This window comes from Primulina eburnea, chromosome 10, assembly GCF_022965805.1.
Source record: "Primulina eburnea isolate SZY01 chromosome 10, ASM2296580v1, whole genome shotgun sequence".
Classification (NCBI taxonomy): Eukaryota; Viridiplantae; Streptophyta; class Magnoliopsida; order Lamiales; family Gesneriaceae; genus Primulina; species Primulina eburnea.
Window position 1 is genome coordinate 13064652 of NC_133110.1, and position 15289 is coordinate 13079940.

At 38.5% G+C, this 15289-nt stretch overlaps 2 protein-coding genes across 3 annotated transcripts in view; both read right to left on the bottom strand.

Moving 5' to 3' along the window:
- LOC140803126 (probable U3 small nucleolar RNA-associated protein 11) overlaps window positions 1-15289 on the bottom strand; it is a 65731-nt gene that overhangs the window by 23268 nt on the left and 27174 nt on the right. The gene's annotated exons all lie outside the window — the stretch shown is intronic.
- Window positions 1-15289, bottom strand: part of LOC140803128 (uncharacterized) — a 31301-nt gene that overhangs the window by 8908 nt on the left and 7104 nt on the right. Inside the window, exons 4-9 of one of the 2 annotated variants that reach the window (XM_073158820.1) lie at window positions 14240-14326; window positions 12846-12912; window positions 12157-12249; window positions 10771-10956; window positions 10447-10662; window positions 10146-10271 (exon numbers count right to left, since the gene is read on the bottom strand). The exons of the other annotated variant lie outside the window; for it this stretch is intronic. Coding sequence (XP_073014921.1) covers window positions 10146-10271; window positions 10447-10662; window positions 10771-10909 — 481 coding nt within the window. The 5' untranslated portion in view covers window positions 10910-10956; window positions 12157-12249; window positions 12846-12912; window positions 14240-14326. The remainder of the gene's footprint in view (window positions 1-10145; window positions 10272-10446; window positions 10663-10770; window positions 10957-12156; window positions 12250-12845; window positions 12913-14239; window positions 14327-15289) is intronic. 2 annotated transcript variants of the gene reach the window in all.

The window sequence follows — 15289 nt, forward strand, 5'->3', positions numbered from 1 at the left end:
TGCTAAAAATCAAACTACTGAACTGAAATAATAAAATAATTAACTTAAAGAAATGCATTTAAAATAATTATGCAATGAAGTCAATTTAAAAATCTAGAATTATGCATGGCTTATACGTCTACTGATTTACGGGTTCTACAATCCTTCCCCACTTAAAAGAAATTTCGTCCTCGAAATTAGAACTCACCGAATAACTCGGGGTAACGCTCTCTCATCTCCGGCTCAGACTCCCACGTAGCTGCCTCCTCAGAATGGTTGAGCCATTTGACTTTGACTCGCTTAACAAGCTTGTTCCGAAGCTTCTTCTCCTGCCTGTCTAAGATCTGCACTGGTCTCTCCTCATAAGATAAGTTCGGAGTAAGCTGCAATGGCTTGAAATTCAGCACATGCGAAGGATTTGCCATATACTTCCTCAGCATGGATACGTGAAAGACATTGTGTACTCCGGCCAGATTCAGCGGAAGAGCCACACGATACGCTAGCGTCCCAACTCTGTCGAGGATCTCAAACGGTCCAATGAATCTCGGACTGAGCTTCCCTTTCTTCCCAAATCTCATGACACCCTTCATAGGTGCCACTTTCACAAAGACATGATCGCCCACTGCAAACTCTAAGTCTCTCCTCCGCTGATCAGCATAACTCTTCTGTCGGCTCTGAGCAGTCCTCATCCTATCACGGATCTTGACTACTACATCTGCTGCCTGCTGAACAATCTCTGGACCCAACTCTGCTCTCTCTCCTACTTCATCCCAATGAACAGGAGATCTACACTTGCGGCCATACAGTGCTTCTTACGGAGCCATACCTATAGACGACTGGAAACTGTTGTTATAGGTGAACTCTACCAATGGTAAGTTCGACTCCCAACTCCCAGAAAAATCAATGACGCAAGCACGAAGAAGATCCTCCAAAATCTGAATAACTCGCTCCGACTGTCCATCTGTCTGCGGATGGAAAGCTATGCTAAACATCAACTTCGTACCCAAAGTCGAATGCAAACTCTTCCAAAATGAGGAAGTGAATCTGGGATCTCTGTCGGATACGATAGAAACTGGAACACCATGAAGTCGGACTATCTCCCGGTTATACAACTCTGCATACTGAACCATGGTGAAAGTCGTCTTAATAGGCAAGAAGTGCGCTGATTTGGTAAGACGATCTACAATCACCCAAATGGCATTCGATCCTCTGGCTGACCTCGGCAATCCGGTCACAAAGTCCATGGTAATGTTCTCCCACTTCCACTCGGGAATAGGAAGAGGCTTGAGCAAACCTGCTGGTCTCTGATGCTCGGCCTTCACCAACTGGCAAGTCAGGCACTCGGATACAAAACGCCTGATGTCCTTCTTCATCCCTGGCCACCAATACAATAGCTGCAGATCTTTGTACATCTTCATACTCCCAGGGTGAATGGAGTACGGGGACGTATGAGCCTCCGATAAGATGTCTGCTCGGATAGAATCACTGCTAGGAACCCATATCCTATCTCGGTATCTCACAATACCGTCGCTGACTGAATACAAAACACTGCCCTTGGATTTATCTCTCTTCTTCCACTGTGCCAACTGCTCATCTGCGGCCTGACCACTGCGAATACGGTCCAAAAGAGAAGACTGAATGGTCAAGGTAGATAGACGAGGAACTCTACCTCGAGGATAAGTCTCGAGATCAAACCTCTGCATCTCAAGTCTGAAGAGGTTTCTGAATCATCAAATGAGCCATCACTGCGACTTTCTGCTCAAGGCATCTGCAACTACATTAGCTTACCCGGGTGGTAGCTAATGTCACAGTCGTAGTCTTTCACAAGCTCCAACCAACGCCTCTGACGCATGTTCAGCTCCTTCTGCGTAAAGAAATACTTGAGGCTCTTGTGGTCGGTAAAGATCTGGCATTTCTCTCCATACAGATAGTGCCTCCAAATCTTCAAAGCAAAAACTACGGCCGCTAACTCCAAATCATGGGTGGGGTAGTTCTTCTCGTGGATTTTCAGCTGTCGAGAAGCATAAGCTATCACTCTCCCATGCTGCATCAAAACTGCACCTAAACCGAGCTTCGAAGCATCGGTATAAAGGACAAACTCACCGGATCCTGACGGTACGGCCAAAACTGGTGCTAAAATAAGAGCTTGCTTCAAAGTATCGAAGCTCTTCTGACACTCCTTGCTCCACACAAATTTCACATTTTTCTTGGTCAGTGCTGTGAGTGGAACGACAATGGAGGAGAATCCCTGAATGAACTTCCTGTAATATCCTGCCAGCCCAAGAAAACTGCGGATCTCGGATGCATTCTGAGGCACAACCCAATCTCTGACTGCTGCAACTTTTGCGGGGTCTACCTCGATACCACTGCTGGAGACGATGTGGCCCAAGAACGCCACCTTCTCTAACCAGAATTCGCATTTACTGAACTTTGCGAATAATTTGTGCTTCTGCAATGTCTGCAACACTGTGGTCAGATGCCTGCTGTGCTCCTCCCTACTCTTGGAGTAGACGAGTATGTCATCTATGAACACGATCACAAACTGGTCGAGGTACGGCTGAAACACGCGATTCATGAGATCCATGAAGATCGCTGGCGCATTGGTCAAACCGAACGGCAATCACAAGGAACTCGTAGTGGCCATAACGAGTCCTGAATGCAGTCTTGGAAACATCTGCATCTCTCACCCTCAACTGGTGATAACCGGAACGCAGGTCTATCTTAGAGAAAATCGAAGCTCCCTGCAACTGGTCAAACAGATCCTCAATCCTCGGCAGTGGGTATTTATTCTTCACTGTAACCCTGTTCAAGTCCCGGTAGTCAATGCAAAGCCTCATAGAGCCATCCTTCTTATTCACAAATAAGACCGGCGCGCCCCATGGAGAAAAGCTCGGGCGAATGAACTCCTTGTCGAGAAGTTCCTGAATCTGCTTCTTAAGCTCTGCCATCTCTGTCGGTGCTAGTCGGTACGACGCTTTGGAGATCGGAGCCGTACCTGACATAAGCTCAATGGAAAACTCCACCTCTATCTTGGGTGGCATACCAGAGACGTCTTCGGGAAAAACGTCTAAGAAATCTCTGACAATCGGAACATCTGAGGCTGACTGGCTGGGTTCCTCGGGGACAGATAAAAAGGTCGCTAGAAATGCCCGACACCCTCTATGCATGAGTTTCCTAGCCTGAACATACGGAATAATACGCGGTAACGGAAAGTACCTGTCCGGCTCAAATAAGAACTGCTCCATTCCAGGCGGTCGGACAAGAACAGATCTCCGCTGGAAGTCTATCAACACTCTATTCTTCAGTAGCCAGTCCATCCCTAGGATGATGTCAAATTCCGGCATCGGTAGCACAATCAGATCCGCATATACAAGCTTACTGTGCAGCTCAAGGTCTATATCTCAGATAACATTGGTGGCTGCCATCTCCTCGCCTGACGGCAACACTACTGAAAAGGCTATGTCTAGCCCAATGGTCTTGATCTTCAGAAAGTTTTCAAAGATCTCCGAAATGAACGAGTGAGTGGCCCCTGAATCTATCAAGGCCTTGGTAGCTTTGTCTGCTATGAAAATTCTCCCTGTCAACAACATGGTCTCAGGGTTGGTTTCTGCGGCATGGAGAGCAAAAACTCTGCCCTGAGTAGGCAGATTCCTCTGAGGGCACTGCAGCAACATGTGATCTGAACTGCCACACTTAAAACACTTTCCTGAGCCAGCCATACATGCTCCAGGATGGCGACGAGAGCACCTCGGACAGAATGGGTGCTCCTGAGTCCTCGGGGCTGGGCGTCCCCGCTGCTGCTGCTGGCCTCGGTTCCTGGGCGGTCCATGAAAAGGCCTCTTATTCTGCTGCTGATGCTGATGAGGAGGAGGGCGGTGTGGTACTTGGACGGGGCGCTTGCCCTGGCGATCCCTCTCGATGTCCCGCAGATCCTGCTCTGCGGCTAAGGCCTTGGAGACGGCAATCTCATAAGTGGCAGGGTCAGACACCCTAACATCCCGGCGCAAGATCGGCCGTAAACCCACCAGGAAGTGCATCAATTTTTCTCTGGCATCATTCGCTATCAGGGGCACAAAGTGACAGCCCTCTCGAACTTACGGATGAACTCCGTAACCGTCATATCTCCTTGCCTCAGACTCATAAACTCGGTGGTCAGCCTGGTGCGAACCTCCTCAGCAAAATACTTGGAGTAGAAAACCTCCGTAAAGCGGGTCCAAGAAAGTGTAGCCAAATTCAAGGCTACCGAAGCTCCTTCCCACCATAAGCGGGCGTCTCCAGTGAACAGATAGGTGGCGCATCGGACTCGGTCTGCGTCTCCCAGCTCCATAAACTCGAAGATGACCTCGAGAGATTTGATCCATCCCTCGGCAATCATGGGGTCAGAAGTCCCAGAAAACTCCTTCGGACGCATTTTCATAAATCGCTCGTAAACATCCTCGGGCCCTGTCGGCCTAGTCACCACAGAATTGATCCCCGCAAACTGTGCGAAGAACTGTGTCATCCCAGCTAGCATCTGGGCACTCATGTCCGGTGGGGGCGGTGGAGGAGGAGGAGGAGGTGGAGGTGTCTGCCTCTCTTGTCTCTGATCATCATCGTCCTCGTGACGGTGCTCGCCACCACCTCTCGGGCGTCCTACTTGACGTCTAGGGGGCATACTGTTCCAACATAACCCATACGTAACTAACATGCATAATTCCATAATTTATTTTAAGTGAACACTGAAATACTGAAAATCTGGAAGCATGCTGACAAAATAATTCATGCTTTAAATAAAATGCTGAACAAAATGCTGAACTCTAAAACTTACAGACCGAAGACGTGGCTTCGTGAGCTTCTCGCGGTCAGTAGTAGTGTACCCTATACAGAACCACCGCTCTGATACCAATTTTAACGCCCCAGATTCGACGACTGTCCTCACTGTATCAAGACGGGTCTTTCCAGCGTGCTTATGTCCTCACTCACACGCACCCTGGGAAACTTCCCAGGAGGTCACCCATCCCAAAATTGCCCCAAGTCAAGCACGCTTAACTTTGGAGTTCTTATGTGATGAGCTACCGAAAAAAAGATGCACCTTCGTGATATGAGTAGTACCAATCAAATCTTTTAAGCCCTCTTTAACTGTTCAGTCCATTACATTGCCCAGTCTCGGAATCCCTCTCATTCCCGTGTGGGTCGGTTCATTCATGTTCCCTCCACCTAGAAGCCTGCCAGGAGCCGCTCATTGTCCGTGCAACTGATGGCACCGGCGTTCACCCCCCGCCCTCTTCGGCCCCGGGCCTCACATGCCCACCAGCTTCCGCTTGGTTCGTCCCCGAACCACACCGTACTAAGAGAGGTCGGCTCTGATACCAACTATAAAGGCCCTAAAACTCCTTGCTTGAAAATTTGCGGAAAATTAAATTTTTTTTTCTTTTTAAAAGAACTTAAATGGCCTCATTCATAAAATCGACTGATGAATCAAGTTCAATGTTTAAAATAATAGCAGCGGAATAAAAATAAAGTTTTGCCAACAATAACGATTTGAAAATTATCCAATGACTGATAAAAATTGTTTGCGAAATAAAATAACAACTGCTGCACTGAGGTCCTCGGGTGCCACTACTGCCGACCCAAGCTGGCTCACTGGTCCCCGCCCTCGGCCCTGGCCTCATCAGTACCTACAACAATCAAGTCTAGTGAACCTAAAGACTCAGCATGCATATATCGCAGGTAACGAGTAAAAACTGAAGTAAAATGTGCATGAGATAAAATATCATGTCATGAGGCATGCTGAAAATAATCTGTACTGAGCAATTATAATACGTTCATAACTGAACTGATAATCACAATAAAAATGTTTGCTCCTTGGAGCCTGTACTGAAATAACTGGTAAAATTTTCTGTTGAGATTATGTTTTACGCCTATGGCCACTGCACTAAGCTGAAACTGATCGGTAACTGGCTATCAGAGAGGCTGAAACTGAACTGATCTGGCCGGTCACTGGCGACCGGGTGGTACCATACTGAACTGATCGGTCACTGGCGACCGTATAAAATAACACTCCCACATAGTGAATGAACCACAAGCCATATTGCATAAATCTAAAAAATAATCATTTTTTGTTTTCATGCACGTAATATAATTTAACTGGCATAATGAAAAGTCCTGTAATTTTACCAACTGGATTGGATTGGATCGTCCCCAGGCTCGCTGCAACCTAATTGTGCTATGAAAAATATGCAAATGCTAAAACTTGCCCAACTATGAAATTTACGTACAAAATATGCGACTATGACGCCTAATGATCGTCCCCACACAATTCAAAATGCATGTGCTGTACAATGAGAAAGCCGAAGGGGGAGAGGGGGTTGTTCTAACGTTTTGTATAAAATCCGATGATCCATGGACCAAGCCATCAAAAGGGAGACTTAGTCACGTCTTATACTTGCTAGGGGAGTGATCCAACCATGGCTAAGAGCCCTTAGGGCAGCCATGATCAGATCAAACCCTCATGACAGGAAACTGAAATTTCGAACACCATTTTCTGCACCTATGGGACTTGCTGTCAATTCGGTTTTTTCCAGCAAGCATGGGACTGAAAAAAACGTTCTAACATGGCCCTAACATGTCCTAGTACATGTCCATAATCAGCTTTGAGCCCCTGGAACGATCCATCCCTGAAATCGAAACAAAACATACCAATCGTGAAGCATGGAAGTCGATAAAATCTGTGCAGAATTTTCTTTCTTCTTTTGCTGAAAATTTTGGTTTTTTAAAATGATAAAATCTGATCATGTACTGAAAAATACTTGCAAATATGACTTGATTGAGGTTTATAAAAGTATATACATGCCTTGGATTCGTTTGAAATAGAAACGAAAAGAAACAACGACGACGCGACGCGGAGGAGTGAAGCGCTTCTCTTGTTTGCTCACTAGCTCTCGATTTTTTTCTTGCCTTTCTCCCTAGCTATAACTCACGATTTCTACACTGAAAATGGATCTGAATGATGAGGTAATTCGGTGGTGAGGGAGGGGAGATAAGTGGTTATGAGAGTGAGGAGGATAGGTGCAAGATATTAGGATCAAATCAAGACCAAGTCTTCATGAATTTAAATTTTGAATTCTAGTTTATTATCAACCCTTTGTTGGATGCTTCTAGTAGGGGCGGCCGATTATTCCCTTGATTTTTAGGCTAGGATAAGTCCATTAATTAATTAAATGGTGCTCCCAAAATTCTAGAATTATCCTACAACTTACATGCAAAGAAATGGTCAAAAGGTTGATGAGTTGGCAATTGAATTGCCTAGCAACTATGGGGGCCGAAATTTAATAATAAAAGGTAGGGGAATTATTTCCTAACTAGTAAATTTATAATCCTTAAAAGCTTTACTTATCCCTTAATTAATTTAGTGAATAAAATCCTTAATTAAGTAACTTAAATGAACTAATTTTCTACTCACCTCAAATAATAAATCCTCAAACCTCCTTTTTAACTTAAATTAACTTATTTGCTAGCTAAATTAAATCCTGGAAATATTTTCTGAAATCTTAAATTTATCTCTAAACTCCAACTCCGGTCCGGCCTCACTGAAATAACTGAAATGCTAAAAATCAAACTACTGAACTGAAATAATAAAATAATTAACTTCAAGAAATGCATTTAAAATAATTATGCAATGAAGTCAATTTAAAAATCTAGAATTATGCATGGCTTATACGTCTACTGATTTACGGGTTCTACACTCGTTGTCAACAATGACGACCGCAACTTGAGATGTTGGTAAAATATATTGATGTTCATTAGGTTTTTGTTGCCTAATGATGAGCTTACAGTTAGGTATGTCTTCACATTTGCCAATTTTTCGAAACACGTGCACAAAAGGATTGTGTTGATCAAGAATGTTTTGTATCTTAAGCAGCAATTCTCGCCTTAGATCTGGATTTTCATTAAGTCTATTGTCTATATCATGATCTGTGTCTACAATCCACATCTGCATGTACCGTGTCCTACAATTCTCATTTGGTAGAAGACTTCCAATAGAGTGATATATTGATCCCTGGGCACGAAATGTGTAAATTCCATGTGTACCGGATGTTAAGTACTCATCTATATTGACTCCCATTGATGTAAAAGAGAAAACATGATTGTAAGCCCTTATGAATCGTCGAAAATGTCTGCCTTCCTCATTATCCGCAGCATACAACTCTTGCAATTCAATGGGAGAAGAGATATGATCCAAATTTGTGTTTCCATTTCTACAGCAGAATTGTGATGTTTCACCATGAAACAGTACATCTTGGCAATGTATACAAATTCTTGGTTCAGACAATTGCCACCGATAATTTATCTCAATTTCACCGAAATTTCTTGCTAGGTTATGATATCGACGTGGACGTGGATATCATTGTATGTTAAAAATGACATTGTTTTCATTGAAAATGTTTCCTGCAGAAATTTTCAAATTAATCTTCAAATTAACAATTTTAAAAAAAGTTGTTGCTGGAAGAGTGAACCAATAAATTATATAATGGAAATTTATTATTATAAATTATTTGTAAACTTTGGTTTTTAAAAGTAACCTATTTTTCAAATAAATTATGATGTATACTGTATATTGAAAAAATTTCAAAATGTATTTTTTTTCTCCTGTATGTTAATTGAAATTATGAAATGCATATAAGCTCTAATAAAAAAGTCAGATATTTCATATTCTATGTTAAAAAAATATACCATATTTTGAAATAATATTTTTATTAGTTATATGAGTTTTTGAAAAATATGAGTAATCAATTTAAATAAATTATTTTTTTTGTACACAACTATGAAATAAGACATTAAAAAATATACAATGTGTTTAAATTTAATTTTACATGTTTAATCGTATATTTAATGTAGGATGCTTCCTATTTAATTTTAAAATCAACTTCTGAAACATTCAAATGATTAAATATTTATGCAAAAAATGTTGGCATTTAAAACAAAAAATATAAATCAATCACCTAGTTGATGGACTCTCATTGAAGTCATTAAATATTACATGTATCACGTGAGAGAGGAAATTGATGGCAGAAGCAATAAAATGTTTTTTATAAAAAAAAATACATATGTATGTCACAAATATAAAAATTGAGTGAAACAATTATTTAGCAATTTAAAACAAATTAAGTCAACATATTTTGGTTATATTATTTATTTTTATTTGAACCCTTTTGTAATGGATAAAGGTGTAAAATATATATACTCAATCGACTATTTATTTGGATATAGTAGAATACCTTGATGAACAGAATTTGGCCTTGGCAAACGTGTGCTAGAACTTCCACGCTCGTAATTTGATGTCAAAGTATGAAAAGATATTGGCTCTGAGCGACATGTTTGTCGCACTGTAGTCACATCAACAACAGTCATGAACAATAGATGTGGAGCTTTTTTAAACTTCGTAGTAGTATTTGAGAATGAGAACTATTTGGAATATTTTGTACAATACTTCAAAGTAAATAAATGATTGTTTTGCCAAGAAAATATTTTTTAACATTACATTGTGGATTTAATTCCAAATATTGTAAAGATACTTACGATTTTCACCAATGTTATGAGTTGATTCTTGAATCATTGTATTTGGTGCAACAAAATCATTAATACCAAGATTAGACTCATCTGGAATAGATGATCTTTCATTATCTTGTCTCCTTCGATAATTTGTACGACCGCGAGCCAATTCCATGTTTCTTGCATCCTCATTTATTGATTGTTGTCTGGTACGTTGAGTCAATCTCCAATTTATTTGTTGATCTGTTGAACAATATATTCTTTTTGTAACAGCTTTTTTGCATCTAGCACACATTCAAATGATTAAATATTTACGCAAAAAATGTTGACATTTTAAACAAAAAATATAAATCAATCACCTAGTTGATGGACTCTCATTGAAGTCATTAAATATTACATGTATAACGTGAGAGAGGAAATTGCTGGCAGAAGCAATAAAATGTTTTTTTATAAAAAAAATACATATTTATGTCACAAATATAAAAATTGGGTGAAACAATTATTTAGCAATTTAAAACAAATTAAGTCAACATATTTTGATTAAATTATTTATTTTTATTTGAACCCTTTTGTAATGGATAAAGGTGTAAAACATATATACTCAATCGACTATTTATTTGGATATAGTAGAATACCTTGATGAACAGAATTTGGCCTTGGCAGACGTGTGCTAGAACTTCCACGCTCGTAATTTGATGTTAAAGTATGAAAAGATATTGGCGCTGAGCGACATGTTTGTCGCACTGTAGTCACATCAACAACTGTCATGAACAATAGATGTGGAGCTTTTTTAAACTTCGCAGTAGTATTTGAGAATGAGAACTATTTGGAATATTTTGTACAATACTTCAAAGTAAATAAATGATTGTTTTGCCAAGAAAATATTTTTAACATTACATTGTGGATTTAATTCCAAATATTGTAAAAGATACTTACGATTTTCACCGATGTCATGAGTTGATTCTTGAATCATTGTATTTGATGCAACAAAATCATTACTACCAAGATTAGACTCATCTGGAATTGATGATCTTTCATTATCTTGTCTCCTTCGATAATTTGTACGACGGTGAGCCAATTCCATGTTCCTTGCATCCTCATTTATTGATCGTTGTCTGGTACGTTGAGTCAATCTCCAATTTATTTGTTGATCTGTTGAACAATATATTCATTTTTTAAGTGTTTTTTTGCATCTAGCACACATCAAAAGTATCATTTATAGACCATGTAAATATTTTTTGAAGTACGTATTATTTATACCATGCTGGTTTGAAGTAGAAATTGATGAAGTAAATTCCATTCTTCTAATTTGGTAATTTGATCGATGTCGAGCAAGGTAAGATTGTCGGCGTTGTTGGGTCATAGAATGTATCCATTCACGTTCGTTATCCGTTAGCATTATCGTCTTTCGATGATGTAAGAGCTGGAGCTAGAATTTGTCATGTCCTGCATAGAATTAAAGACCAGTAGTTAATGTGGTTATGAAAATAAGAAAATAATAGTGGAATACATGTGAGGAAAATTTAAATGAATATTTTTTGCATGTACGTACATGTCATTGTCGTCAACTATTTGAGGCTATATTTTACTCATATTGTAACGCCCCAGATTCGACGACTGTCCTGACTGTATCAAGACGGGTCTTTCCAGCGTGCTTATGTCCTCACTCACACGCACCCTGGAAAATTTCGCAGGAGGTCACCCATCCCAAAATTGCTCCAAGCCAAGAACGCTTAACTTTGGAGTTCTTATGTAATGAGCTACCGAAAAGAAGATGCACCTTCGTGATATGAGTAGTACCAATCAAATCTTTTAAGCCCTCTTCAACTGTACAGTCCATTATATTGAACAGTTTCGGAATCCTTCTCATTCCCGTGTGGGTCGGTTCATTCATGTTCCCTCCACCTAGAAGCCTACCAGGAGCCGCTCATTGTCCGTGCAAATGATGGCACCGGCGATCATCCCCCGCCCTCTTCGGCCCCGGGCCTCACATGCCCACCAGCTTCCGTTTGGTTCGTCCCCGAACCACACCGTACTAAGAGAGAACCTGGCTCTGATACCACTTGTAACGCCCCAGATTCGACGACTGTCCTCACTGTATCAAGATGGGTCTTTCCAGCGTGCTTATGTTCTCACTCACACGCACCCTGGAAAACTTCCCAGGAGGTCACCCATCCCAAAATTGCTCCAAGCCAAGCACGCTTAACTTTGGAGTTCTTATGTAATGAGCTACCGAAAAGAAGATGCACCTTCGTGATATGAGTAGTACCAATCAAATCTTTTAAGCCCTCTTCAACTGTACAGTCCATTACATTGAACAGTTTCGGAATCCCTCTCATTCCCGTGTGGGTCGGTTCATTCATGTTCCCTCCACCTAGAAGCCTGCCAGGAGCCGCTCATTGTCCGTGCAACTGATGGCACCGGCGATCACCCCCCGCCCTCTTCGGCCCCGGGCCTCACACATATGCCATCATTTTTGTCATATATATATATATGTATATATATATATATTTATATATGTTATTGTATTATGTTGATTGATCATGAATGTAATTGATTCTTAAAATATTTTTCTATTTTAATAAATTTTTTACAATACAGTATTAAAATGTTTACTTGAAATTTTGAATTAAAAAAATTGCAGACCTGCGTAGACCTTTGTTGTTGATTTGTGACGTCATTGTTGTTTGGTGTATGTTCTCCCGAACTCGTGGCTTCCATTTTTCAATGTGCATATATCTGCAAGAGAAATGTATTCTCATTCCATCAAATTCGAGCTAAAGCATCACCTAAAATACTGAATTAAAAACCCAATGGCTGAACTATTTAAAGAATTTTGAAAATCATGACTCAAAATATGTTAAATTTATTGCAAGTTGTGAAGAAGTATTAGTAAACAAACAGTTTGAGAAGCATAAGACAAATGTCAAAATTTTTTTTTTTGGAAAAAAATGTAAAATACATATGAAAGGGCGAATAAAAAATAGTAAAAGATTAGTCATGCCCAATAGTAAAAGAGAGACGAAGATATAATTTTATGTTTTTACATATCCTTGAAAAAAGATTCATATGACATTATGATAATTATTACATAGGGATCAAATTACATAATGATGATTTTATAATACTATTTTATAACGAAAGAGCTAGTAATAAAATCTGAAATTGATATCTTTTCGCTTCACCAATGAATGGAATAAACATTTAATATGAAATTTCAAAAGAATTAATGTGTTATCATGTAATTTATTATGGATTAACAAAAAAATATAAAAGTAAAATCAACAGTACATGGAGGAGAATTTAATAATGAGATTTCTCAGTAATATGCAAACATGATACAAATATAACAACCAAATTGTTGAGTTTCAGTGTTGATCACTCTTTCACTCACTCTTACTTCTACAATAAAATCATTAGAACTCAAATATTATAAATCAAATTGTAAAATTTGTTAGTTTCATAATGGAGTCATATGACAAAGTATGACGTAATGAAAATTGTATTGGAAGACAAACAAATGATCTTAATGAATTTAAAGATGTTTTAATTTTCCAGCCCCTTAATAATTCCAAGTACGTTTATACAAAACCAAAACACTCAATTATCTCGTGTAGACGAACAACTCAACATGAGGCGATATAAAATCCTACCATCCAATTTGAAATCAACATGAAACAAATTAAAAAATTCAATCCTTGACACTTAAAAACTAAAAACTATAAATTAAATATTTTATACTTGACAACTATAAAATATAACGCAACACAAAACAAATGGAATCAAAAAATAGAGATTTATACATTTCTATTTGAAATTGACAAATACACTACCAATGATTAAAATAGATTATTTATGCAGCTTTTATAAAACATTTAAGTGCAATGACTAATGCAAATAAATGTAAAAACACAACAAAATCTAATATATTCAATCAAATATACCTCGAATCCAAATTAAAATAATCTCATGCTTCAAAAAAATACACCACCAGATTATTTAAGGGCAATGATTAACGGTGCAAATAGTTTGTTTTATTTGAAATCACAAAATCCACGATTTAAAAATTTTCATATTTCAATTATTAATTCATTAATAATTATTCACAGAACACGATGATTAGGATGATTTCAGAAATTTTCCAATTTTCCCGTGATCGGTGTACCAAATATATCATTTGTTTAATTTTCCAATCTTTGACATTAGTCTTCTGCTTCTCAAACTGTGTTTACTAATACTTCTTCACAACTTGCAATAAATTTATCATATTTTGAGTCATGATTTTCAAAATTCTGTAAATAGTTTAGCGATTGGGTTTTTAACTCTGTCCAGATTTTAAAAAATTTTAATTCAGAGAAAATGTGTGACAACATATAGGAACTGTGGCAAATCACATTGGGTTATGAGAAGAGCCAGATTAAGAAGCTTCAACCAATCATATATAATCCCAAATCCAGCACAAAAATATAAAATCAGAAGACGTATGAATCTAAAGTTCATGTTCCACGGTGATTCAAAAATATAAAACCTTGATCTAGAATAAAACGTTGGAGAACATTCATAAGGGGAAAACCGAAACTAACATTCATAAGAGGGGGAAATTCAAACTAACATTCAAAACGTGCATACTTTTTCAAGATTCTATAATTCAATTGATAAATAAAAAAATTGGAAAATGATCATAATGTGTAAAAATAATACATAATAGATAAAGAGATAAAAATCAAACCTTAAAAAATTTGATGGGTTTGAAGGAGGTTCAAGATCGGTCAAATTCTGAGAAGCGTAAATTTTCAGAGAAGAGAAGAGCGTCACTCTGGGTGGAAAGTTGAACATGAGAAAATCTAAGTGATGTGTTTAAGAACGTGGAGTGATGTAGTGGGGGTGAAGGGTATTTTAGTTGTTTTAAAAAACAGAGCAATGTAGTTACGCTAGCCTACTCAACTTTAATAAATAGTAGAAGATTAAAATGAAGCATAAGAGAATGTGAATTTTGTTGTGAAAAAGTAAAAATTTATGGTAAAAAGTAAAAATCTCAAACTCTCAAAATTTACCAAACTACACACTTTATAATATTTTTCTCTCTACTCAATTGTGATTTTCTTCACAAATGAGAGATCTATTTATAGAGTTTCATTACACATAATCCAAAAAATGAAATACATCATTACCTACATCATCACACACAAATTTCTAACTTTACAACTCTTATTTTCAACATTCAAATACATCTTTACGTGTTTTGTACTGTCTCGTTAAAAACCTTACTAGGAAAAACCCATTGGGATAAAAACCATAGTAAGGGAAAAAGAGTGCAGTCACGTAAACTCCCCCTGATGTTGACATGAACAATTCTTCACAAATTTCGTAGATTGCGCATCCCAATATTATATATGTGCTTTCTGAATATTGACGTAGGAAGTGCCTTTGTGAAGAGATCTGATGAGTTTTCACTTGATTGAATGTGACGAACATCAATACATTTATTCTTCTCAAGCTCCTTGGTGAATGCGAAGAACTTAGGAGGAATATGTTTAGTTCTGTCGCTTTTTATGTATCATTCCTTCATTTGAGCAACACATGCAGCATTATCTTCATATAGTATCACAGGCTTCTCATCGAATGATAATCCGCATGAAATTTGGATATGTTGGGTCATTGATTTTAACCACACACATTCACGACTTGCTTCATGCAGTGCAATAATCTCGGCATGATTTGATGAAGTTGTTACGAGCATTTGTTTCTGTGAACGCCAAGATATTGCAGTGCCTCCACG